Raw genomic sequence first — 22,997 nt, forward strand, 5'->3', positions numbered from 1 at the left:
CAGAGATCGAACCCACATCCTCACGGATCCCCGTTGGGTTCTTAACCTGCTGAGCCACAACAGGAACTCCAAGCTCCACTTCTATTCGTTGTTAAGTACTGGGAATTTTCCACGCCTTGGGAAACTGTGATGAGACTCTAGGCTCCAGCACAAGCATCTGTGATCTGTGGTGGGGGCGGTACTGCAGGTCTGGGCACACCCACCTTGGTGAATCTTTGCACATGGGCAGAGGGCTGATGGCGCCACTGTGTCCAGCCCCAGGCCTGGCTTCATCGGAAGGGCTGGTGCCTACCGGTTCCTAGACATGTGGCCCCGATTTTAAGGATCATCAGCACAGGGCCGCCAAATGCAGATTCCAGGGTCCCTGGGGAGACCCACTGATCCCTGGAGGGGACCAGGGTGCCAGCATTTTCAGCTTCCAGGTGATGCCTGTGCTTATGCAAAGCTAAGATGCCTGGCTCCCGGGGGGGCCACTGAGCCACAAAAGGAAGGTTCTAAAGGAAGAGCCAGGTGGAGGGGAGGCTGTGAGAGGGGGAGGCAGCAGGTCTGGTGAATGGCCACGCTCTTGGGAACCAGCAGCTTCTAGAATGCAGCCAGGGGTGTGAGTGTGGAGCCAGACACCAGGGCTGGTCTGCACGTGCGCCGAGAACACTCAGGGCGGGAAGATCAGACAACAGAAGGTCGCGTGTCTCAGCCCAGCGTGTGCCTGCTGTCCTCCCTCCACCTGGACTCGCCATCCCAGCCTGCACCACTTCTGCTAGAGAGCCCACTCCTCCAGCCCCGTCAGCTCTGGCCTCGCCTCCTCCTAGAAGCCCTCCTGGATGTCCCCCAGCTCAGTCCCCTCCCCCGAACTTCCTTGGAGCTGAGTGGCTGTGGCGTGTGCCTGTCTGGGTTGGTCTGTCGGGGTCTGAAGAGTAGTAGGTACCTAGTGGGGCTCAGTGTCCAGCTTGCATTGGGGGGGGGCGGGTGGAGGCGACCCTGGTGTCCTTGGGAGATTTTTCCCGCCTGCTCTGATCGGGGAGGTTTTGTTCCATCTACCTGCACCTGTTGTGTAAATGTGCATTTGTTCTCTGCGGGCAGGTGGACACAGGTGTCCACCTGCACAGGGCGGGGCTCCAGCACCTGCCTCCCCTGGCCTCACCTCCTCCCTCTGGGACCCGGCTCTGTGGGTAACTCGGCAGCGAGCGGGGTCTGTGAGCCCTGTGCAAGGGGCCGAGAGGAGGTGGGATATGGCGGGGTGGTGGCTGGTATGGGGACTGACCTCAATGTCCCCTAAAAGCCCCCACCCCTCGGGGTTTCTCTCGCCCCTCCTCCTTACTTTTGGCCTGTTTTCGGAGTTGGGTCAGTGGCCTCCTGTGCTCTGGGAGTCCCACCTCCTTCAAAAAGGCCTGCGCTCTCCTTTATAGCCTCAGGCACAGCCCAGACACCCCACAACCAGGTGCAGAGGAAGCAGGCTGTCCCCTACCCCTGGAGGTGGAGAAACTGCAGGGACGAATTAGTTCCCATGGGACTGTGGAAGCCCCCGAGCCCCACCCCTGGTGGCTCTGCCCACATGGGCTTCTGCGCTGAGCTGGGCAGCAGGCCCAGGGAACCAGCGTTGAAGTTCAGGCTCTGGGGTGGGTCTTCCCCACCCCTGGAGGGTGGGGGCCCTGGATGGAAGCCGTGGGGAGGGAGGGACGCCGGCGGGAATCAGCTGCTTTTACAGAAGCAGGAGGTCTCGGGGTGAGGGCACATGCCCCCCCCCACTCACCCCCCTCCCCGCGCCTGCCTCTCTGATCAATAGGTCGCCAGGAGCAAAGCACTTGGAGTGGTCGCGTCCCCCACCGCAGGGGTGCTGGGATCTCAGCTCCAGCTCTGAGGAGGGCATTCAAGGGAGGGGTTGGGGATCTACCAGGGGCCCATCGCCCCAGGAAATCATTGCCCTGGAGCCTCTGGGGACACATACCCCAACGCCACGTGGACAGGGGCATGGGAGGGGCCCAGATGGGCCACTGGGAAGGAGGCCCCCAGGCCCGCGGCCAGCTCCACCCTTTCCCAGCTGCCCATATGCTCTTTCCAGCACTTTCTGGCTCTTCTGGCCAGGGCAGAGCTTAGGGGACTCTTGGTGAGATCCTTCCGGACAAACAGGAGGCTGGAGGAAAGGTGGGCGGAGGTCTTGGAAGGGTTGGCCCAGCCTTCCCCGGACCGTAGGCCTCCACTTTCTGATGAGTGAGGGGGTGGCAGGAAGGGGGCCCTCCCGCTGTGTGTCATGAGGACCAGGGCGGCCCCGCCCCTCGGAGACAGGCGCGAAGGGAACGCTTAGGGCCGAACCAGGGGCCCAGCTGGGCAGCTGTGCCGGGGACTCTCGGTCCTGTGGTGGACAGGGCTGAGGGTGAATTTGCCTCCTTCTGCAGGGCGTTTGCTGCTTTCTAGGTCTCTCTTGCAGGGCATACCCCTTGCCTAGAGAGCCCCCCTGAAATCCAGAATGGGGTTCTCTGTTTCTGCTTGATGATCCGCTGCTCTGCTTCCCATTCTGCTATGAACTGGTCCCAAGAGCTCGGTCTCCTAATTCATACTAGTGTGTGAGTGATTGCTGGTGGCTTATCACGAGTCTTTCATTAAGGAGCTTTGCCTTCTTACTGGGGAACAAAAGCTGAATCATTTTCATCTAAAAGGAACGTTTGATCCTCTTCTCCTCCCACTAAGGAGAGATGTGGAGAGAGGAGGTGGAGAAAAGCAGCGGTGACTCATCAAAAGACGTCTGAAACTTCAGTCAAGTAGACAATACAGCAGGTCGTTTAGCCTCTCTGAGCCTCGGCCTCCATCTGTAGAGATTATAGTCACATCTTCTCATCCAGGTCTTTAGGAGGATTGAGTGAGAGGATGCCTGTGAATGATGGGCCCCTGTGCCCGGCACGCAGGAGCTGCCCCATTCATGCTCCATTAACTCCAGGGCTCAGGATGGGTGAGTCCCAGGGCTGGTTCCCAGCGATCCTCATTAACTCACTAACTCACAGTGCTGCCCCAGCTCCCTGGCCACGGGCGGTCACATTGTGGACGTGGTAGCCCCTGGCTCCAGCCGGCACAGCCAGGGTCTCTGCTAGGTCCCTGCCTGTCCTGTCCCCTCTTCCCCACGCCATACCCGGAAAATGTAGGGAGACGGCAAAACCTTTGCGCCACACTGACCCCTGCTGGGAAGAAAGGAAGTTGCTCTGGGGAGAGATAGGGAGGCAGGAAAAACTCAAGGCACAACCCTCAGGGCAAGAACAAGCCAGCCTGGGGGACTGGCCCGGCTGTCCAGGGCCACCATGGCCTGAGCCTGGACCACCCAGAAACTTCTCAAGCTGCTCGCTTGCATCTTCGGGTTTTGGTATAACCGACCCGAAGTCTCCTTGCAGATGCGTGGGTCTGGTTCCGGCAGAAGGGAGCCCCACTGAAAGAGGCGACAGACTCCTATTGGTTCTGTTCACCTGCAGGGAGCAGCTGGCCCAGGATGCCAAGCGGAGATCAGGCAATGTCTGCACAAGCCGCTGAAGCACGAGGATGGCCAGCAAACCCCAGGAGCTGGGGGAGGGGCTGGGCCCAGTTGGTCCCTCAAGCCCCCAGGAAGAAGCAGCTCTGCAGAGACCCGAGCTCAGCCTTCTGGCCCCAGACAGAGGCTAGATGTGAGTTGTTTAAGCTCGACGAAACTAGTCCACGCCCATCGTGCAGGCAGGAAGATGGAGGGACCCTGGGGCTCTGACAAGGGTCTGGAGGAGAGCGGGGGTCCTGATGACGCTGATCCCAGCGTTGCAGGAGTAACCCCCTCTTTCGATCACATGGCCTGTGAGCGGCAACCAGAGGGGGACCCTTGTCCATCTTGGAGGAAGAGAATCATCTCAGGTGTCCCTTGCCCCCTGGACGATGCGGAGAGCCTGTCAGGGCAGAAGAGTGAGCGCGAGTCTGCACGTGGGTGGGGCGAGCTGTCCCTCGAGGCGGCTGACGGGCCGCCTCTGTGCCAGGAGCCCGACCTCTTTTCTCCTTCGCACACCTGACAAGGATGGCGCAGACCAGGCCTGTGCTTCCACCGGCTGCAGGTGTCCGTGACAGCGATGTGGGTGGCCCCAGCCCAGGCAGGAGGCTCTGAGGTCTGTGGCGGTGGCCTCCACTCTCCTGGGGGTGGGGGGGTGGGGGGGTCAGGGCTCCGTCCCAGGACCGGCTGACCTGCAGGAGCCTGGCCTGTCTGCTGACTTTGCTCTGCCTTGGAGGGGCCCTGGGAGCCTGGCCCACCCTGCAGGTGGGCTGGCGGGTGGTGGTCTCACGGTCGGTCCGTCCCTCTCCCCTGCTCAGCCCCTGAGGGTGTCCAGGCGGCCCCATTGGCACAGCCTCATGTTGGGTCTGAGACGTGGGCGAGGGGAAGGCCCTACACGGCCCCGGTCCTGCCACTGGCGATAGGGGACTGCTATGGACGGCCGAGCTGGGGGTCCGAGGAGGGGTGTGGGCCCCTTGTGGGATCTGATGCGCCCTGTCCATTAATGCAGGAGGCAAGGCCGACTGGAGACAGTTTGTTATTTGGGGGGCGTCTGCTTCCCTGATGCGAACGCTGCCCACCCCCCCAAACCCAACAGGCCTGGAGAAGGAGCCAGGGGAGGTGGGAGGAGAGAGCTGAGGGCCGCAGGCGCCTGGGGGGAGGAGCAGGGTCTGGAGGACGGACACGTGTGTGACAAGGACAAACTGTGGGCCAGCTGAGGACTGCCAGCCAGAAAACGCTGGCTCCTGACTCAGTCAGCCAGCTGAGATGAGAAATTTGCCAATGAGAAATCAGGAGGCAGGAGGGGGCTCTGGGACCATCCAGGTCACCCTGGCGCTGGCGCCGAGCAGGCTCCTCTGGGGTGTGGGGCCCGACCCTCGGTGTGTTGGGGGGCTGGGAGAGGCAGGAGGGGGTGAGGGTCTGATGAGGGTCTGGGGGAGGCGGGACCCCCCCCAGGGCTGGTGAAGTGAGGTGACCTGGGACAGCGGAGGCTCAGGAAAGGAGGGTGGGAGCCCAGTCGGGAGGCTTGGTCTGGGGCTGCCCAGCCACCCTTGCGGCCCCCGTCCTCCAGTAAGCACCCCCCAACCACACGCCCCAGCACATCGCACCCCCAACGTTCCGGATGCAAAGTCACCGCCCGCTCCCAGCTCCTGCCACAGCTCCCAGGACCCCATTCTACCCCATCACCCAGGTTTGGCTTTAGGAAAAGGGGGTTTTTTACCCCAAACCGCCAGCCGGTGGCTTCAGCCAAAGCTCTAGGCGACATCTTTCGTGGCTCTGGGGACACCCTGCAGGGGGAAGGCCAGCAGGTGGGGAACTGGTGGGGGTGGCGGGGAGGCCCCGGGGGCCTGCCCACCTGCAGCCTCAGCCTTGGGGCCCCCAGGCTGCAGGCTCAGCATCTCCCCTCCCCCGCTGCTCCCTCTTCCTCCCTGGCAGCTGGGGGGCAGGGGGACCTGGAGCGTCAGAGGCTTTGAAGTTTCTCTCTGCGGCCCAATTACCATCCTTGTCAGCATCCAGGAGTCAGCTTGGGGCAGTACAGGCCCCTGAGGGGTAGCAGGTGGTGCCTCGTCTCCAGCACCAGTAGTCAGCGCCTCCTGGGAGGGCACCAACCCAGCCCAGGGCTCCTTGCAGGGTGCGGGGTGCTGATCAAAGCTACCTCCCCCAGCTTTGGGGGGACTGGTCTGTGGGAGGGAGGGGTACCTTCCCTGCTGGCCTCTGCAGGGGGTCCTACCTGCTAGGGTGGGAAGCTCAGACCCAGGGCTGGCTCCTGCAGGGCCTGGCGGTTCCCACCCCGTGGGGATAGCTGCCCTGGGGGACGGCCCACAGCAGTGCTGGGGTATCATGCCCAGAGCCCGGGGGCTTCATGGGCCCGTGGGCACAGGACGAGCCTTTCGAGAGCTCTCTACCTATCTGAGACTTAAAACAAATTAGTTGGTTCTCAAAGATGAGCAGGAAATGCAACATCAAAAGAAGGAGTGTTCAGTTACATTTCTAGTGGTGACAACCGGCTGGGGTGTAGCATTGGGTTATGATGAATCAGCCCCCCGCCACGCCTGGGGGCTCCTTTAATTCAAGAGCGGGGCGAGGTGGGTGCAATGATCAATGTCACGGACGGGGAAGGAGAAGCAGAGGCAGAAGGCAGGCACGTGCTCAGGGACACACAGCTGGGGAGTGACAGGGATTTGAACCCGGGCCCCAGGACACTGTTTTCACCCCACATGCTTCCGCACAGGCTGCTCAGTCAACGAGCCCAGTCTCTGCTTTTAGTGGAAAACTCAGAGCTCCAGCCCCGCAGGTGCCCCCCGCCCCCCAGGGTCCAGAGCCGCTGCTACAGCCACACACCGCCCCCCGCCCAGCTCACCTACAGCGTCTTAGCCTTCTGGAACAATGTGCAGTGACTGCCTGCTACGTAAGCACAGGAGAGAGTGCCGTGGTGGCCAGGTCCCTCCCAGCCTTGGACCACTGCGGGGGCCAAGGAGTTGACCTCCCCGGGCACCTGGGGCACACGGGCTGGCAAGACTCTCTGGCCCATCCGTGATCCTAGGTCACCATCACTGCTACCCGGGATGCGTACCCACACCCGCTCCCTCCCAGAACTTGTGTGCGGCCCGCAGCTCCCCCACGCCGACCAGGACCCGGGAGGTCTTAGTCCAGCTGGGCTGCCCCACGTGTCCCGCAGGGAAACCTCTCGAGCCAGGGAGGGGGCTGGCACTCCTTTCCCAGGAGCCTTCAGTCCAAAGCGCTGACACTGTGTCCCGCCCTGCCAGGTGCCGGGGACCTCGGGCTGAGGGTCAGCTCCCCCCAAGACCTCAGGCCTGAGGCTGGTCTGCCCTCAAGGGGCATTTGGGCTTGGCCTTGGGCCCCAAAGCCTCAGCGCTTCACAAAGGCCTTGCCGGCCTCCGGGGGGCTGGGGACACGGAGTCCTGCCGACCGCAGCTTCCACTCCCTGGCTCCCTGGTCTGCACCCAGAGTTCCCGTCAGGTTCCCCATCCCTGCCTCGAACACCTCTGGGCTTTGTCAGTTATTCTCCCAGTGCAGAGTTAGGTCAGAAATTCAGAGAGAGCCCTTTCTGAGCCTGGTCTTTTAGGAAGAAATTGTGACAGGCATAGAAGACGGAGCCCAAGGCCTTGATGGGCAGAGGCTTCTTTACAATGACCAAGCCAGGCAGCTGTGCCTTGCCAGCCCCAGCATTCCTGCCCTATCAGGCTTCCCCTCTAGGAGGCGCTGGCTGGAACTGCCCGGGCCGGAGGGACGTGGGTGCAATGCAGCACTGCCGGGGGTGCTGTGCCTGCCGGGACCTGCTGTCCCTCGGGGCCCCACCTGCGCTTCGCCTAGGGACCTGGGGCGGGGGGGGGGGCAGACCTGGCCCCCACCTAGCCAGTGTGTCAGCCCCCAGATGCGGAAGAAGTCAGCAGAAAACCGATGGTTTTCTGTCTCCTGCTGCTCCCCAGCCTCCTCCTACCCGACGCGGCTCCAGACCCCGCACCCCGCCCCCCATCCAACTCCAAGGCGCCCACCGCCTTGGCAGTGTGACCCTCCTGCTGGGGTCCAGCGGAGCCCCCTTCCCAGGCGGGTGGCACTCACCGTGCAGCAGGGCATGAGGGCAGGGCTCCCTCCCTCCTCCAGGCTGATCCCCAGAGGCTCTGCTGGCAGAGGGCTCAGCCGCTCAGCCGATGCCAGGGACCCTGGCGGCCCCCAGCCCAGGCTCTTCTTGACAGGGACCCTGAAGCTCCAGAGCTTGTGGAGTCACGAGGGGAGGGACCAAGGGGTGACCGGGATGGGGCTGGGGGCAGGTGTCTGGGGCTGTGCGGCGAAGGCGCGGGAGCTGGGCTGGTGCCAGGTGGTCACTGCAGGGATGGGCGCCTCTTGCGGGTGCGGAGAAGACCGGTTCTCCGGAGCCTGCAGCTGTCCCCTGCAGCCCCGAGCCGCTGCCAGCAGGACCAGCTGCTGCAGCCGCCTCCAGGCACCAGGCAGGTCTGGTCCCAGCCGCGTCTGCGGTCCGAGGTGCAGGCTGGGGTGTTAACTAACATCCCGAGGCAGCCGCGCCTCTCCGTGGCAGGTTTGCTTAGAGATGACGTGGGAAGGAGTCATCTTTAAACATCCGAACACCCTCCTGCCAAGGCACCCCCAGGACCTCCTGTGGTTTCTTCCTCTAGGGAGAGGTGGGGCAGAGCCCGAGGCACAGAGAGGGTGGGTGACAGCCTGGGGTCACACAGCAAATTGGGGGCACATGGAATTCAGCCCCTGCTTCCTGTGTTCTAGTGTAATTCTCCATCCCTTCAGGTATCCAGCCCCCAGCCCCCAGCCCAGCCCAGCCCAGCCCTTCCCTTCCCACCCCTCCCCTGCCCAATTCTGCCCAATAGAATGCCTGGGGCATTGCAGGAGCGTAGCTGACAAGACCCTTTTTGGAAGCTGGGTTGGGAAAGCTACATGTCCCCAACCTACAGGTGATTCTCTATGGGGCTGGGAGGAGGGGGTGTGATACAGGTGACTCCTCATGGGGCTAGGAGGAAGGGGTTGGGACATAGGTGACTCCCATGGGGGCTGAGAGGAGGGGGTGGGAGACAGGTGAGTCCTTGGGGGGCTTGGATACAGGTGAGTCCCATGGGAACTGGGAGGAGGGGGTGGGATGCAGGTGAGTCCCGTGGGGGCTGGGAGGAGGGGGTGACTCCTTGGGGGGCTGGGAGGAGGGCAGTGAGACAGAGAGTCTTCACCTGGGATGAGTCACCAAGGCCAGCCCTGACCCTCAGCTTGTCTCTGCCAGCCTCTCCTTAACACACTGAGTTCTGCTGCTGGCCTGGAGTGGCCCCAAGCGGCAGGATTCAGTCGTGGGCGGGAGAGGGCTCCGGGGGCTGCCCTCCACAGCCTTGTGAATGCGACCCTGGACGGCTCCTTTGCCCTAGCTCATGCTTGGAGACGGAGGCAGGACAGCCTGGAGGTCCGTGGCCCGGGTGCTCCTGATACACTTGCCACCCACGCATCAGGTCCTGGGCCTCTCTGTGCCTCGGGATGCAAAGAGGCTTCTTAAGACCCAGGACAGGTGGTGGCGAAGCTGGGCTCTGTAAGCTGCCCCACCTCAGCCTCCAGGCTCTGGTCAGCGCTGGGGCCCGCAGTGGAAGCTGCTCTGGGGAAGGGTGGCGTGGGGAGGCTCTGAGCTGATCCGCAGGACCCTGGAATTGCAGGAGCAGGGGTCGGGGGGAGCCCACACCCCACCCATCCCACAGCAACAGACTCCCAAGCGGACACCAGGCAGCACTGTCCCTGCCTCAGAGATGCTCCCCTGTCCTGCCCGTTTACAGATGTCGTCATCACAAAGTGGGGTATGGCCCATCACTGCTGCCCCCCCAGGGGAGGGCGTGAAGCCCACACGGGTCTGTGGGCGGGGTGGGACCACTGCTCCGGGGCTGGACCACAGCGGAGCAGCCAACTCCGCGTCCAAGATCATGTCAACCATCAGATTGTCCCGGGCGTGACGTCCCTGGGTCAGACCTTGTTGTGACACAGCTCTCAGGAAAGGGGGGCCCCAGGGCTTGTCTGACCCGAGCCCGGGTGTCTTTGGGGTGGAGCTGGGCTGACCACAGTCCCCTTCTCCGACACACACAGAGCATGTACTAGCTCACAGAGGAACAGGGGACACCTGCGGACCTGAGGGAAGGGGGTGGGGGGTGCTCCCTCTGAGCTTTCCTTTTGTTGCAGAGGGCAGGCAGGCTATCCTTCCCGGGGAAGGGACTGGGGCCCGCTTCAGGGAACCACAGGGTTTGGCAATGGCTCTTCATTGAGCTGCAAGGCGCCTGGGGCGTTTTCTTTGCCCAGGGAATTTGGGAGTCTCAGCCAAGAGTGAAAACTCCATCTCTTTTTTGGGTTTCCCTCCCTCCTCTGACATCCCCTCCCCCATCTCTCCTGTTCAGTGTTTCCTGAGCACCGAGCAGGCCTGTGCCCAGTACAGAGAGCACCGGCTTGGACACACAGCTCTGAGCTTGGTGCCTAGATCTGCAGAGGAGGCTGGTGTCAGGGACAGTTTAGAGACTGATGATGGCGATGGTGGTGGTGATGGTGGCGGTGGTGGTGGTGACGGTGGTGGTGGTGGTGGTGGTGGTGGTGGTGACGGTGGTGATGGTGGTGGTGGTGGTGGTGGTGGTGATGGTGATGGTGGTGATAACGGTTGTGATGGTGATGGTGCTGTAATAAAACAGTAGAAATGAGGCCCCTGCATGAACCTGGCATGAGGTGGCATTGCTGACCCTGGGCTCTCCTGGGGCCTGTGGGCCCCCCACTCTCTCTCGGCAGGGCGGCAGGGGCCATATGTCACCTCGCGCACTTGCCTGTCCCATGCCATGTTTTCCGGTCCATGTTTCCTAGCCCGGCGCTGAGAGCCAATCTCGGCTCTGCTGGTTCCGTCTCTAGTTTGGCAAATCAGTTGGTCCCACCTTCTCCTCAAGCGCGTTGCCGACGGTAGGATTTCAGAGGCGCGAGGGAAGGGGGAGGCGGTATTGTGGAGCAGGGAGCAGCCCGGCCTCAGATCTGCTCCGGGAAGGCTGACCCTCGAGGCCTTGGCCTTCTCTCTGCGCACAGGTGCCGAGAGGCGGCTTCCTGAGATGCTAACGAGGAGCAAGCGTGCCAGGGACCTCTCCGTCTGTCTGTCTGCGAGATGAGACGAGACGGGGCCTGGCTCCCCGCGGGAAGCTGCCAAATGTCCGTAACCAGCATCCCTGCTGCCACCCAGCTCTTCCAGGCCATTAGCCCGGCGCAGGCCACCTGCCACCACCTTGCTGGGGGGCCGCGTGTCCGTCTGCGGGGCTGGCGGCGGGGGGGAGCCTCTCTCCCAGACCTGCGCCTGCCTGTCTGCACCTCCCGTGGGGCTGAGACATCAGGGTCCTCCTCACGTCCCCCCGGGGCTGGGAGCCAGCTCCGCACATGCACCCGCACACCTGCCCGAGGAGGCCCCGCCCTGCTGCTGCCCAGCCGTGCCCGGAGGCAGGCCCCACGTGGTCTGGGCCTCGGCCTCTCCACCTGCAAGATGCAGGGGTCCCACCCGGGTTGCGGGGGGCAGCATCTTCCCCTTGCAGGGGGTTCGATGCCACACTCCTTCTGTCGCACATCCCACACAAAGACACGCGCTCCCCCCCCACTGTTCCTGAAACGTGGGCGCTCCCTGGGTTGGTTTTTCCCCATGTTTCACCAAAAAAAAGACCCGCTCACTTTCCTCTTCCATCCGGGAAACGACAGTGATATGGTTGTGACCTGGGCTCAGGGCGACCGCAGAGAAGGGGTCCTTGTGGGCGAGAGGCCCGTCTGCACGAGGCACGAGGCTGGCTGGTCCCCGCCCCTCCTTGGTGGGTAAGGGGGCCACGCAGGTGAGGGGTGCCAGCCCCTGAGGTTCAGGAGAGGCTAGACCACTGGGTTTGGATGGGCAATGTCCCAGTGGTTAAGGGCTGGCAGCTAAGATTGTCTGTGAATGCCAGTGAAGGTAACTGCCCTCGGGCTGCTGGGTCCCCAGGGGCTGACATCTGGACCAGGGGATGACCACCGAGGGCCTGCCTTTGGGGCGTCTGGTGAGCTCCTGGGCCAAGCAGGGGCCCTGCTGCTGGAGGTGCTGGGCCATCTCGAGGCCGTGAAGCATCCTGGTTGGCAGCTCTGAACAGCGAGCTGGGTCTCTCAAAACCCCCACCTCGGTGCCTGGGGCTGCTGGAGGCTGCCAAATGCAGACAGATGGCCCCTGGAAGCTTTGGCCGGCAAAGATCAGCTGGCAGGCGGGTACCAGGACATTGGATCCTAAACCCACGGAGCGAGGCCAGGGATTGAACCTGCATCCTCATGGATACTAGTCGGGTTTGTTACCACTGAGCCATGATGGGAACTCCCTCCTTATTCCTTTTTTTGGCCATGGCGTGCAGCGGCTTGACGTGGGATCTGTTCCCAGACCAGGGACCGAACCCCAGGCCGCAGGAATGAAAGCGCTGAACCCTGACCACTCGACCACCAGGGAACTCCCATATCCTAACACTTTTCATTAAAAAGAAAGTGTATGATGAGTTCCGTTTCTGGTTTGGCAGAGTAGGTAAAGTCCGACTAGCCCTACTGCTTTCCATTCTCAGAAACTCTGGAAACAAATAAAGAGCACCTGTTGGGTGGCCCAGGAGAGTAGAGACACAGGCAGGGCCGGGAAGGACCCAGCTTGCCTTAGTTTCCTCTCGCTGCTCTGACAAATGAGCACAAACGTGGCGGCTTGCAGCAACATCTGATACTTTTAAGGCAAGTAACTAATTGGCTAATTAAGTAACTTTATTATCAATCACGGTGCCTATAGTTCTGAAGAGTAAAGTCTAAAAGGATGAGCTGTCCTCCCTCTGGAGACTCTGGAGGTGGGGATGGGGTGCGGACCTGTTCTGGCCTTTTCCACCTTCTAGAGGCACCTGCATCCTTGGCCCGTGGTCCTTCCTCCACCGTCACAGCCCCTGGTGTAGCATCTTCTGCCTCCACTTGCCTGCATCCTGTGGTCCTCCTGCATCCCTTCGCAAGGACTCTTGTGATTGCCCTGGGAAACCTCCTCCCCTCAGGATGCTTAACTTGACCGCACTGGCCAAGTCCCTTTTGTCCTCTAAGGGACCACACACAGGTTGCCTGGATTAGGCATGAATATATTTCAGGGGGCTTTTCCTAGGATTCCACAAGCACAGGCATGTATAGTTGTGTTTTATTTTATGGGCTGGTCCTTTATTCCTCAAAAAATGTCTTGGTTTATCTCCAGTAATGGTGTCTTACTTAAAGTTTGCTTTGTCTGGTATTAATGTAGCCGCCCAGCTCTCCTTTAGTTGTTGTTTGCATGGTACATCATTGTACAGTTCACTATTTCTCCTTTTTTTTGGTCTTTTTGCCTTTCCTAGGGCCACATGACCTACCTACACCACAGCTCACAGCAGCACCGGATCGTTAACCCACTGAGCGAGGCCAGGGATCGAACCTGCAACCTCATGGTTCCTAGTCAGATTCGTTAACCCCTGAGCCATGACGGGAACTCCTACTTTTGAATCTAAAATGTCTCCTGTCATAAGCAATGAGATCCTGCTGTATAGCACTGGGAACTATATCTAATCACTTATGATGGAGCATGATAATGTGAGAAAAAAGAATGTATACATTTATGTGTGACTGGGTTCCCTTGCTGTACAGTAGAAAATGGGCAGAACACTGTAAACCAGCTATCATGGAAAAACAATCATTAAAAAAAATCATAAAATGTCTCATGTAGGCAGCTTATAGTCATGTCACTAAAAAAAAAAAAAAAAATCCACCTGGGAGTTCCTGCTGGGGCACAGCGAGTCAAGAATCTGACTGCAGCAGCTTAGGTTGCTTCAGAAGTGTGGGTTCGATCCCCAGCCTGGCACAGGGGGTTAAAGGATCCAGTGTTGCTGCAGCGGAGATGTGGGTCACAGCCGCGGCTCAGATTCAGTCCCTGGCCTGGGACCTCCCATGTGCCATGGGTATGGCCATAAAAAAAGTCCCTCTGGCGATCGGTGCTTCATATGGAGTGTTTACGGCACAAAGGGTGTAGACGTGTTCAGCCTCCCACACGATCCTGCGGCAGGGGCCAAACTTGTGAGCACCACATCTGTCCAGCTTTTCCCCCGTGGTGGTGCCCTGGAGGGTGGAGGCAGCATGAAGCAGTAGGTCTCACTGGGTGGGAAGACGGAGCTTGGAGTTGGGGCGGCCAGAGGGACTGGAGACTGAAGGGGAAAAATTCTAGAATAGAGAGGTACACAGCGAGGAGGACCCCCCCCCCCCCGGTGTGCAGATACCCCTCCAATCCTTGGCAGGTCCTGAAATGGGCACGCACAGGGGGCTATTTCAACATCAGGGGCTGGACGATGAAGTCACTGAAGTATCAGCAGCTGCCATGGGCTGGGGTGGTTTGGATTCAAGTCTCGCCGAGGTAGAGACGCTTTGAAACACCTTAGGCTTTCTGTGGCAATCCCCAAAGGGCCACACCTGAGGCGGGTAGACCACGTGGAGTCCTCGATCCACACACGAGGACTGAGGGCTCTACTTCAGACCAAGAGCAAAAGCTAAAACCAACCTACATGAACAAATCCTAAAGCCACGTCTCCAGAAAAACGAGGTGATCTCCTAGGAGAAATTGTCTATTAGAACTTTTCTTTTGAGGCAGATGTCATGATTCAGAGGGTTTTTTTGTTGTCGTTGTTTTTCTTCTTAGGGCCACACCCATGGCATATAGATGTTCCCAGGTTAGGGCTTGCGTCGGAGTTGCACCTGCCGGCCTGCACCACAGTCACAGCAACGGGCCATCCAAGCCATGTCTGCGACCTACACCACAGCTCATGGCAACACCGGATCCTTAACCCACTGAGAGAGGCCCGGGATCAAACCCACATCCTCATGGATACTTGTGAGGTTCTTAACCCACTGAGCCACAACGGGAACTCCTTCTCAGTAGATTTTTGAAGAAATGGTCAAGCTGATTCTAAGCTTTATTTTGTTTGTTTTACTTATTGATTTTATTTGATTTTTAGGGCCATGCATGCAGCATGTGGACCTTCCCAGGCCAGGGGTCAATTCCGAGCCGCACCTGCCAACCAACATCACAGCCGCAGCCATGCCGGATCCGAGACACTTCTTCAACCTATGCTGCAGCTCACAGCAACGCCGGGTCCTTAACCCCCTGAGCGATGCCAGGGGTTGAACCCACATCCTCATGGATCCTAGCTGGATTCTTAATCTCCTGAGCCATGACCGGAAATCCCTGATTCTAGAATTTGCATGGGAATACCAGTCTTGGAGAAGAAACATAAAATTGTAGGACTTAATACCACCTGACTTTGCGACTTCCTTTAACGCTGGTAATTAAGACAGCGCGGTGCTGCTACAAGGACAGACAGGCCTATACGCAATGGAGTCCAGAAATAGACCCGCCATACGCGACCAAGTGATTTACAATAAAGGCACCCACGTAACTCACAGAAAAGGGAACTCTTCACAAATGTTACGAGAAGGGTTAACAGTATGGAAAAAAGCCAAACGAAACCCCAAACCAACGAACCATGACCACTGGCTCACACCACACGCAACTGATTTGAGCTGAACCGTAGGAAACACAGACACAGGGGCAAGGGCACATGTGAGTCTCGTACCCATGTCCCCCGGCATGGCCTCTGTCCCATGCCAGGTGCATACCCGCTCTCCACCCAGGGCCCAGCGGCCACAGCCTCCTCCCCTGGGGGCCCCTCGTCTCTTTCTTCTCAGCAGGTGCCGTGGGTGGCACTCTTCAGCCGGCCCCCCGCGGATGGCAGAATTCCTTATCCTACGCCGCTGTGTGAGTGCAGACCCCTTCCTGGAAGCTTCCTCTGCTTTCCGAGTGGGGACGTGTGACCCTCCTGCTTCCCTCGCACTAGGTGACCAGAGGATGTGTCGCCCACACAGGGACACAAGCGGGTACAAAGGGGCAGGCACTCCAATGATTGCCAAGGGCAAATGGGGGCAAACGGTGCTTCCCTAACCTCTGAGCCTGGCACCCGCATGCCACTCACTCGCTGTCTCTGTAGACTGTTTTCTTTTGCTTTTTCTTTCTTTTTTTTTTTTGGCCGCACTTGTGGCATGTGGAAGTTCCCAGTTTCAGGAATCGAACCCGAGCCACAGCAGTGACAACACCGGATCCTTAACCTGCTGAGCCAGCAGGGAAGTCCTCACGTGCCGTCTTTGGGTTGTGTTGATGTGTCTGTCCCTTCTCCAGACACTGAGCTCCTTGGCGACAGAGGCCACACGACCTTCCCTCGAGCTCCCTCCCAGCCCCTGGCCCTGAGTTGGCTCTACTGGGGTTTGCTGGCTGAAAGGGGGAGTGTGGCTGAGTAGGTGACGGGCTGGGCTGGCTGGACTCTGCCATGAGCACCTGGCACGAGATCGGCGGTCAGGTTCCGGCTGGGAAGTCACTAGGACCCAGGACCAGTCTGGTCTGATTCTGTCTGGGGGCTCTTCGTTTTGGCCATACCATGGATTCATGCCATTGCCTGTTCCCCCACCCACTGATCTGTCCACTCCACCAATACTGGTCAGGCCCCTCCTCCCCGCCACACGGTTCTCAGGCCAGGGTGACATCTCCCGCCAGGAGCTCCCCTTCCAGTGAGACAGGAACATGAGCACAGGGAATGCAGCTCAGGGTGGGGCTGGGGGCTGCTCTGGGCAAGGGGAGGTCACCTTGGATGCTCAGCCAGGGCAGGGGTGCCCCTGCTGCCAGGATGCTCCTGGTGTCTGGGACAGACAGACACAAGGGCAGACCCAGGTGACTGAGCAGGACGCCAGCAGGCGGCACGGTGGGTGTGCGGAGGTCGGAGCAGGCATCTGGAGCTGTGCCCGGAGGCGGGAGAGGTGATGCGGTTGCCGTTCAAGGTCGGGATACGGGCTTCAGCACAGTCTGCCCTCTGCGAGCCTGGCCGCCCGCCTGGTCCCCAATCCCGGGAAGGAGGAATCATTCATCTCCTTTTGCAGACTGGGCTCCCTGCTGTCAGGTGACTCGCTGGCGGTCACAGTCACCGGCTGGAGAGGTGCCAGCAGGGTGGGGCCCAGCCCTGTGACAGTCCTGTCCCTCCAGGTGGCCATGCCCTTCTGCGGGACCGGGGAAGGGCTGGTGTCTGTTCACCCCGCAGCGGTTCTGAGGCCAGTGGTCCCACACTCCCCATCTGTCTAAAGTGGGCTGTTTATCCCCCGTCCCAGACACGGCCAGCTGCCTGGCTGCCCGTCTGTTCCATTGGCACACAGATGGATGGCCCCTCAGGGGGCCCCTCAGCTATTTCCTGGGGCACCTCTGAAGCTGCCCTCCTTCCTCATCCCAAGAATGGAGGCCCCTCCCCACTCCCCCACCTCCTCCAAAGTCAAGGCTGGGGTCCTCACCCAGATCCCTGAGCCTGCGGGAAGGCAGGCAGAGCCCTGGCCGCCCTTGGCTGGAGCCACCCAGTCCTTAAGGTGCTATCTGGGGAGAGCAGGCAGGGGGATGAGGGGTGGCCAGAGCCTCGTCCATCCCAGCGTCTCAGGCAGGGATGGCCAAGCCGCAAAGCCGTCTCTGGGTTGGGGGCTACAGGTGAGTCTTTCTTCCTTCCATTTCTTAATGTTCTCCAAAGCTCCCAAACATATACATTTTCTAGAGAAAAAGAGAGACTTAAAAACAATTCCCCTCTAGGTGTAAAATGCTTTGCTGTATTAGGGTTCACATAACATATACAGAATATCTTCATTTTAGTAAAAATTGAAATTTCTGTGGGTCTTTATTAGAAAAATAAACACGACTAGAGGGTTCTGTGCCCAGAGTCCCCCTCTGGCCTCAAGGGGTGTTGGGGATTTCTCTTTTCAATATTTTCTTTTTTTGCCTTTTTAGGGTCCCACCCATGGCATATGGAGGGAGGTTCCCAGGCTAGGGGTTAAATCAGAGCTGAAGCCACCGGCTTACGCCACAGCCACAGCAACGCGGGATCCGAGCCGCGTCTGCGACCTACACCAGAGCTCAGAGCAACGCTGGATCCTTAACCCACTGCGCGAGCCCAGGGAACGAACCTGCGTCCTCATGGACACGAGCCGGGTTTGTTAACCGCTGAGGCACGATGGGAACTCTCTTTTCAGTATTTTCTGTAGGACCTGAAAGTTTTAATGACTATGAACCATCTTTTAAAAAACATCAGAAACACATAAAATGATTCATACTTTGAAAGCTAAAAGGAATTGCTTCAGTTCCCCTCCTCCCCCTCCCCTTCCCGCCCTTCTTCCCTCCCCCGCCCGCGCGCTCCCTCCTCCGCGGAGGAAGTCCCCGGGGAGGGCAAACCCTGGCCAGGCCGGGGTGGGCAGGGCTGCCTCGGGGTGATGGGTGAGCAAAGGATTCCTGGGAGGAGAAACAGTTGAAAGATGGGTATTCGGGGCAAAAGCACCCTCTGGGCAGCAGGTGCCCAGGTCCCCAGGGCTGGAAGGGGCCAAGGAGGGCCAGGTTGGGCGGCTCACTCTGCGCTGAACCTGCTTTTGCCGGCGCCCTTTGGGGTGCGTTTGGCGAGGAAGCGACGCCATCTGGTGGTCAGAGAGGAGACTGCTGGGCCGGCCCTGGGAGTTCACCCGAGGGCTTGGGCATGTGGGTGAAGCAGGGGGAGAACTGACGGGGGTGGGGTGGGGGGGGAGCGGGGGCGGGGGAGAGGAGTCCACAGCCCCGCCTCCGTGAGGACAGGCCCCGCCCAGGTGGTGCCTGGGCTGCCATCGGCCCAGCCCCCGACGTGGGCCCCCCGGGGGCCGCCTCCCCTCAGGTGAGGAGGGAAGAGGCAGGCAGGAGATGGGGTGCCCATCCTCGGCCTGTCCTGGGGGCTCCCTGCTTCCCTGCTATGTCTCTGGCCTCATTCTCAGGCTTCCCTCGACGCCGCAGGCTGGGCATGGGGGGGTCAGGACCAGGGCCGTCTGCCCCCAGCCCTTGGTCTCCAGGGCAAATGAGCGGGGGGTGGGGCAGGGAGGGTGCTGTTCCAGAGGGTCCGGCAAGGGGTGGGGGAGGCCCGAGGTGGCCTCCACCCTCGCCACATGGGCAAGGACCGTCCTCCCGCCCCCGGCTGGGCCCCCTCCCCCAGGGACCGCTGGAGGACCGTCCGCAGTGGCTCCCGCTTGTCCGGCTGACAGCCGTTGTGAAGTAGATGAGCGGCTTGGCGCTGCCGTGGACACAGGCCAGGCCAGGAGCGTGGCCAGCGGGAGGAACGGGGGCAGCAGTTGGTTCAGGATGGGGCGCAGGGTCCAGCAGAGGACGTAGGGGAGGCCGCAGAAGAAGAGCAGGAGCTCCGAGCCCTGGACGATGCCACAGAAGCGGGGGCGCTGGCGCTGGGAGCAGCAGGCCCCCCAGATGAAGAGGACGAGCCCTGCCACTCAGGCCACGCAGGCCAGGGACAGCAGCCACGTGACGCTGGCCGAGTGGGACCGCAGGCAGGTGAGCAGGTGGGCACTGGCCCGCAGCAGGCCGCAGGCCTTGGCTGCAGCAGCATGGCTGGCGGGGTCAGGGCCTAGATCAGGCCGCAGACGACACCCGACGTGTGTCTGGGACGGCGGCCCTCGTAGCAGGTGGGGAAGAGGTCGGAGAGGCAGCGCTCAGTGCTGAAGGCCGCCAGCAGCCAGAGCCCCCCCCAGAGAAGGCCACGAACGTGACGGCAAAGTAGAGGCTATCCTCCGAGCCCAGGGCCGCCTGGACGGCCGAGAAGCCCAGCTGGCAGCCGAGGAACAGGAAGTCCGCCGGGGCCACGTGCAGCACGTAGACGGAGAAGGGGCCCTTCTCCATGCGGAAGCTGAGGTGCCAGAGGACCAGGCTGTTCCCCACCAGCCCCCCGAGGCCCACGGCCAGAGAGAGGTAGAAAACCGCGCTGCTGAAGGTCCTCCAGAGCCCGAACATGCTGCCTTAGCGGGCGGGAAGGACCCTGCCAAGAGGAGACAGAGGGCGCAGCCTGCTGTCCTTGCCGTAGGACAGACGCGACTCCTGCCTCCTGACCCCCCCCAATCCTCCCCCCTCCTAAACCCCTCCCCCAACCCTTCCTTCCCCCCTCCCAACCCCCCTCCCCAACCCTCCCCCCTCCTGACCCCCCAACTCCTGGCCATGTCCAACCCTTCTGGCCTTGGGCTCTCTTTGCAAAAGGAGGGCTTGGGTCTGGACCACACTTCTGCTGGGTGCCCACCCCAGACGGTCCACAGGGCTGTTTGCCGCTGGCCCCTTGGGAGGAGCGAGGCCCAGAGTCCTGTGCTGGTCTGAGGGGAGAGATACCCCGTCGCAGGGAAGCCAAGGCCGCCGAGGGGCTCGGAGCAGCCCCTCCCCCCAGGAGCCACACTGGGCTTTGTTCTCAGCCTCGGAGATGCAGCTGAGGGGGCCATCGGGACCCCATAGCGGGGGTGAGGCGCAGCGGGGACAGAGACCCAGAGACAGAGATGAGACACACGCAGAGACACAGCGGGGCAGGGGGAGCCCGCTTATGCACCTCGGCGCTTCCCATGGTCACCCCTTTTCTGGGCTGTGCCCCCACCTGTCCACCCTCGCCCCCTCCCCACTGCTCCGGGTCCTGCCTCCCTCGAGGCCCCTAGAGCCTTCCACTGTCCCCTCTGGGCCTCCCTGCCCCGCGCCCAAGTGTCCTTGCTGGCACCCATCTCTGTGAATGTCCTTCTTCCTGGGGGTGGGGGTCTCTCACCTTTCCCCCTCCAGGCCTTCCTCCTGCCAGGCCCCTTCTGCCTCCCCCTGGACTCTGCTGTGGGGGGAGGGTCTGTGCTGACCCCTCCTCTCTGGGGACAAGGAGGGGCTGGGTCGGGTGGTGGGGACAGCATGGGGCTGTGCTGGAGGGGCCTTTGCTCCCGGAAGGAGGTGGAAGGGGAAGTGGAGGAGGGGCTGCTGGGATGGGCCAGCTTTCACATAACGCCCCCCCCCCCGCCTGCTTCCCCCCCACTCACGCCCACCTCCCAGTCCCACAATGCCCCCCCCCAGGAGTCCTCAGGGGTGTCCTGAGCCAGGCCTGGGGAGCGTCTGGGACAGGGGGCTCCAAGCCTTTTCACCTGCTGACCCGAGCCTGAAATCCTCTCATGTCCTCTGGACCTGGCTGCTGGACCAGGGGCACCCAGCGGAGGTTCCCTGGAAGCGGGAGGGGCCCTTGGGTTCAGAGGGTGAGCTCAGGCCTCGATGTCCCCGCGCGGGCCAGCCCTCCCCTTCCTCCTCGGAGGTACCTGTGAGCCGGGAGTCTGGCTGAGTGGCTTGGAGAGAATGACCTGGTCCTTCTGGGCCTCAGTCTCCCCTCCTGGACCCCGTATATTCACTGACTGTGCACAGACAGCTCGTGCCTGGCCCGGGGCTGGATCTCGCAGTGGGTCTCTGGTCGGGGTGGCTGTGGGCAGCCTGGGGCAGCAGATGTTGCCCCTCTTCCCAAGGACCCACCCGTGACCGGCCACCTGCTGGCCTCAGACCCTGGGGTCCCAAGTGCCAACAGATTCGTTGGGGTTAAAATACTTTCCCAAATTTTGTTCTGCAGAGCTGCCGGCCCTGAGCTGGTCCTGCTGGGGACCTGCCTTTTTGGGGCTGCTCTGGGGCCCTGGGGTCTCAGTGCAGGTCAGAAGTTGGGAGCAGAGATGCTGTTTGTCAAGTGGATTTGGCTTTGAACACATTCCCGTAACACAAGTGCCTGCCGGTGGAGCGGGTGCCCTTGCACATGGCCTGTGGTTCCTGCCCAAGCCCCCCAGACCCCTAGCGCCCTGCATCTCTGCACGTGGCCTTAAGAAGGGGACCCCACTGCAAGGCCTACAGGCCCGGGGACCTGGTTTCTTCCCCGCTTCGTCAAGGTCACCTTCCCAGGGAGCTTGCTCCGCCCAGGCTGCCCTGCCCTGCCCGCCCGCCCCTTCCCCTTGGCCCAGCACATGCCCCATCTCCCAGGGCAGCGCGTGCCCTCTGCCCACAGCGGCCAGCGGGCCTCCCGCATGACAAACTCTCAGCACAACTTTGAGAGAAGCGTCCGCCCTTGACGTGGGACAACGACAGCGGCAAGCATCTGCAAGGTGCGTGTCCGGGGCTGAGCGGGACTCCCCAAGACACGTGCCCCTCTCATCCCTGGAAGCTCACTCAGGAGAAGGGTCTTTGCGGAAGTGAGGGTTTTGAGATGAGATCATCCTGGATTCCCCAGGCGGATCCAACTGTCCTTATGAGAGACAGAGAGGAGAGACACGCAGAGGAAGGGCCACGTGACCACGTAGGCAGAGAGGGAGGGACGCGGCCGCAGGAGCCCCAGAAGCTGGCAGAGGCAGGAAGGACCCTCCCCTGGAGCCTCTGCAGGGAGCAGGGCCCTGGACACCTTTTCAGACTCTGCCTCCAGACTGTGGGAGGAGAGACGACGCCGGCGTAAGCCGCCCCATCTGGGGACCTTGGACCCGGCCACCCAGGACACACATGTGATGGTGGTGACATGCCAGGCCCTCAACGTGGAGCGGCTCGTTTCCGGAAGCAGCGTCTCCGAGAGGGCCGTGCCGCCAGCCCGACTGCAGATGGGGAAACCGCGGCACAGGAGCCTGAAGAGCTGACCTAAGCGGGTGGTCAGGGATTCGAGCCAGGCCACCCGCGTGACGGCATCGCCGCAGGCCTTGAGGCAGGAGAGAGATGGGCTCCAGGATAGACAACAGCAACCAGCCTTGTATTCACACTTCCCGAGGCAGGAGACAGGTGGGACCGACATTTACAAGCAGCCCCCTGTCCACACTTCAGGAGAGAAATAACACAGGCCCAAGGCAAGCAGCTGGGACTTGTCTTCCGCGAACTTGTCAAACAGTGGTGATGACAGGATCCAAAGGGGGCTGAGCCCTGCCGGGAGGGGACAAAGAGGTCCCGTCCTCCCCATCCTCGGGGTCACGGAGACCCCAGCTCCACGTGCACAGAGAGACCCGCGGGCGCCGGGGTCCCGCCCCGGCGGTCAGGGGCATGTCCCGAAGAGGAGGGGCGGCAGGCGCAGGAGGAAGAATGGAGACGCAGCCACTCCCGGGGAGAGCTCAGGCAGTCTCCAGCTTATTGGTGGACAAGGCGAATTATAAAGGGGAAAAGGCTAAAACGGACATGAACAATGGAAGATCAATACCTCAAAATTTTCCAAAAAACAGAGATACGCTTTTAAGATTAAAAAGCACATGATTTGGGTAAAGTACAGTCTAAAAGCACCAAATGGAATTGAACACCATAAAAGAGCAATCAAGCCAGATCTAGGGATCACGTAAGCCGCACATGACCTTTGTAAAAGTTACAAATATATTGTTTTCTTAGAACAATCATCTGATTATAAACCTAACAACTATTTTGCTTTTTTTGTGTGTGTGTCTTTTTTTGCTATTTCTTGGGCCGCTCCCATGGCATATGGAGGTTCCCAGGCTAGGGGTTGAATCAGAGCTGCAGCCACCGGCCTACACCACAGCCACAGCAACATGGGATCCAAGCCGCGTCTGCAACCTACACCACAGCTCACGGCAACGCCGGATCGTTAACCCA

At 60.9% G+C, this 22,997-nt stretch overlaps 1 protein-coding gene across 1 annotated transcript; it reads right to left on the reverse strand.

Annotated features, from left to right (window-relative positions):
• Positions 1 to 17,979: 17,979 nt before the first annotated feature.
• MRGPRG (MAS related GPR family member G) lies at positions 17,980 to 19,394 on the reverse strand. The gene is given in 6 exon segments (XM_053743492.1): positions 17,980 to 18,046; positions 18,533 to 18,641; positions 18,644 to 18,686; positions 18,689 to 18,984; positions 18,987 to 19,131; positions 19,134 to 19,394. Coding segments are annotated over 6 exon segments (921 nt in total).
• Between the last annotated feature and the right edge of the window lie 3,603 nt (positions 19,395 to 22,997).

Source organism: Phacochoerus africanus, chromosome 4 (genome assembly GCF_016906955.1).
Source record: "Phacochoerus africanus isolate WHEZ1 chromosome 4, ROS_Pafr_v1, whole genome shotgun sequence".
Taxonomy (NCBI): Eukaryota; Metazoa; Chordata; class Mammalia; order Artiodactyla; family Suidae; genus Phacochoerus; species Phacochoerus africanus.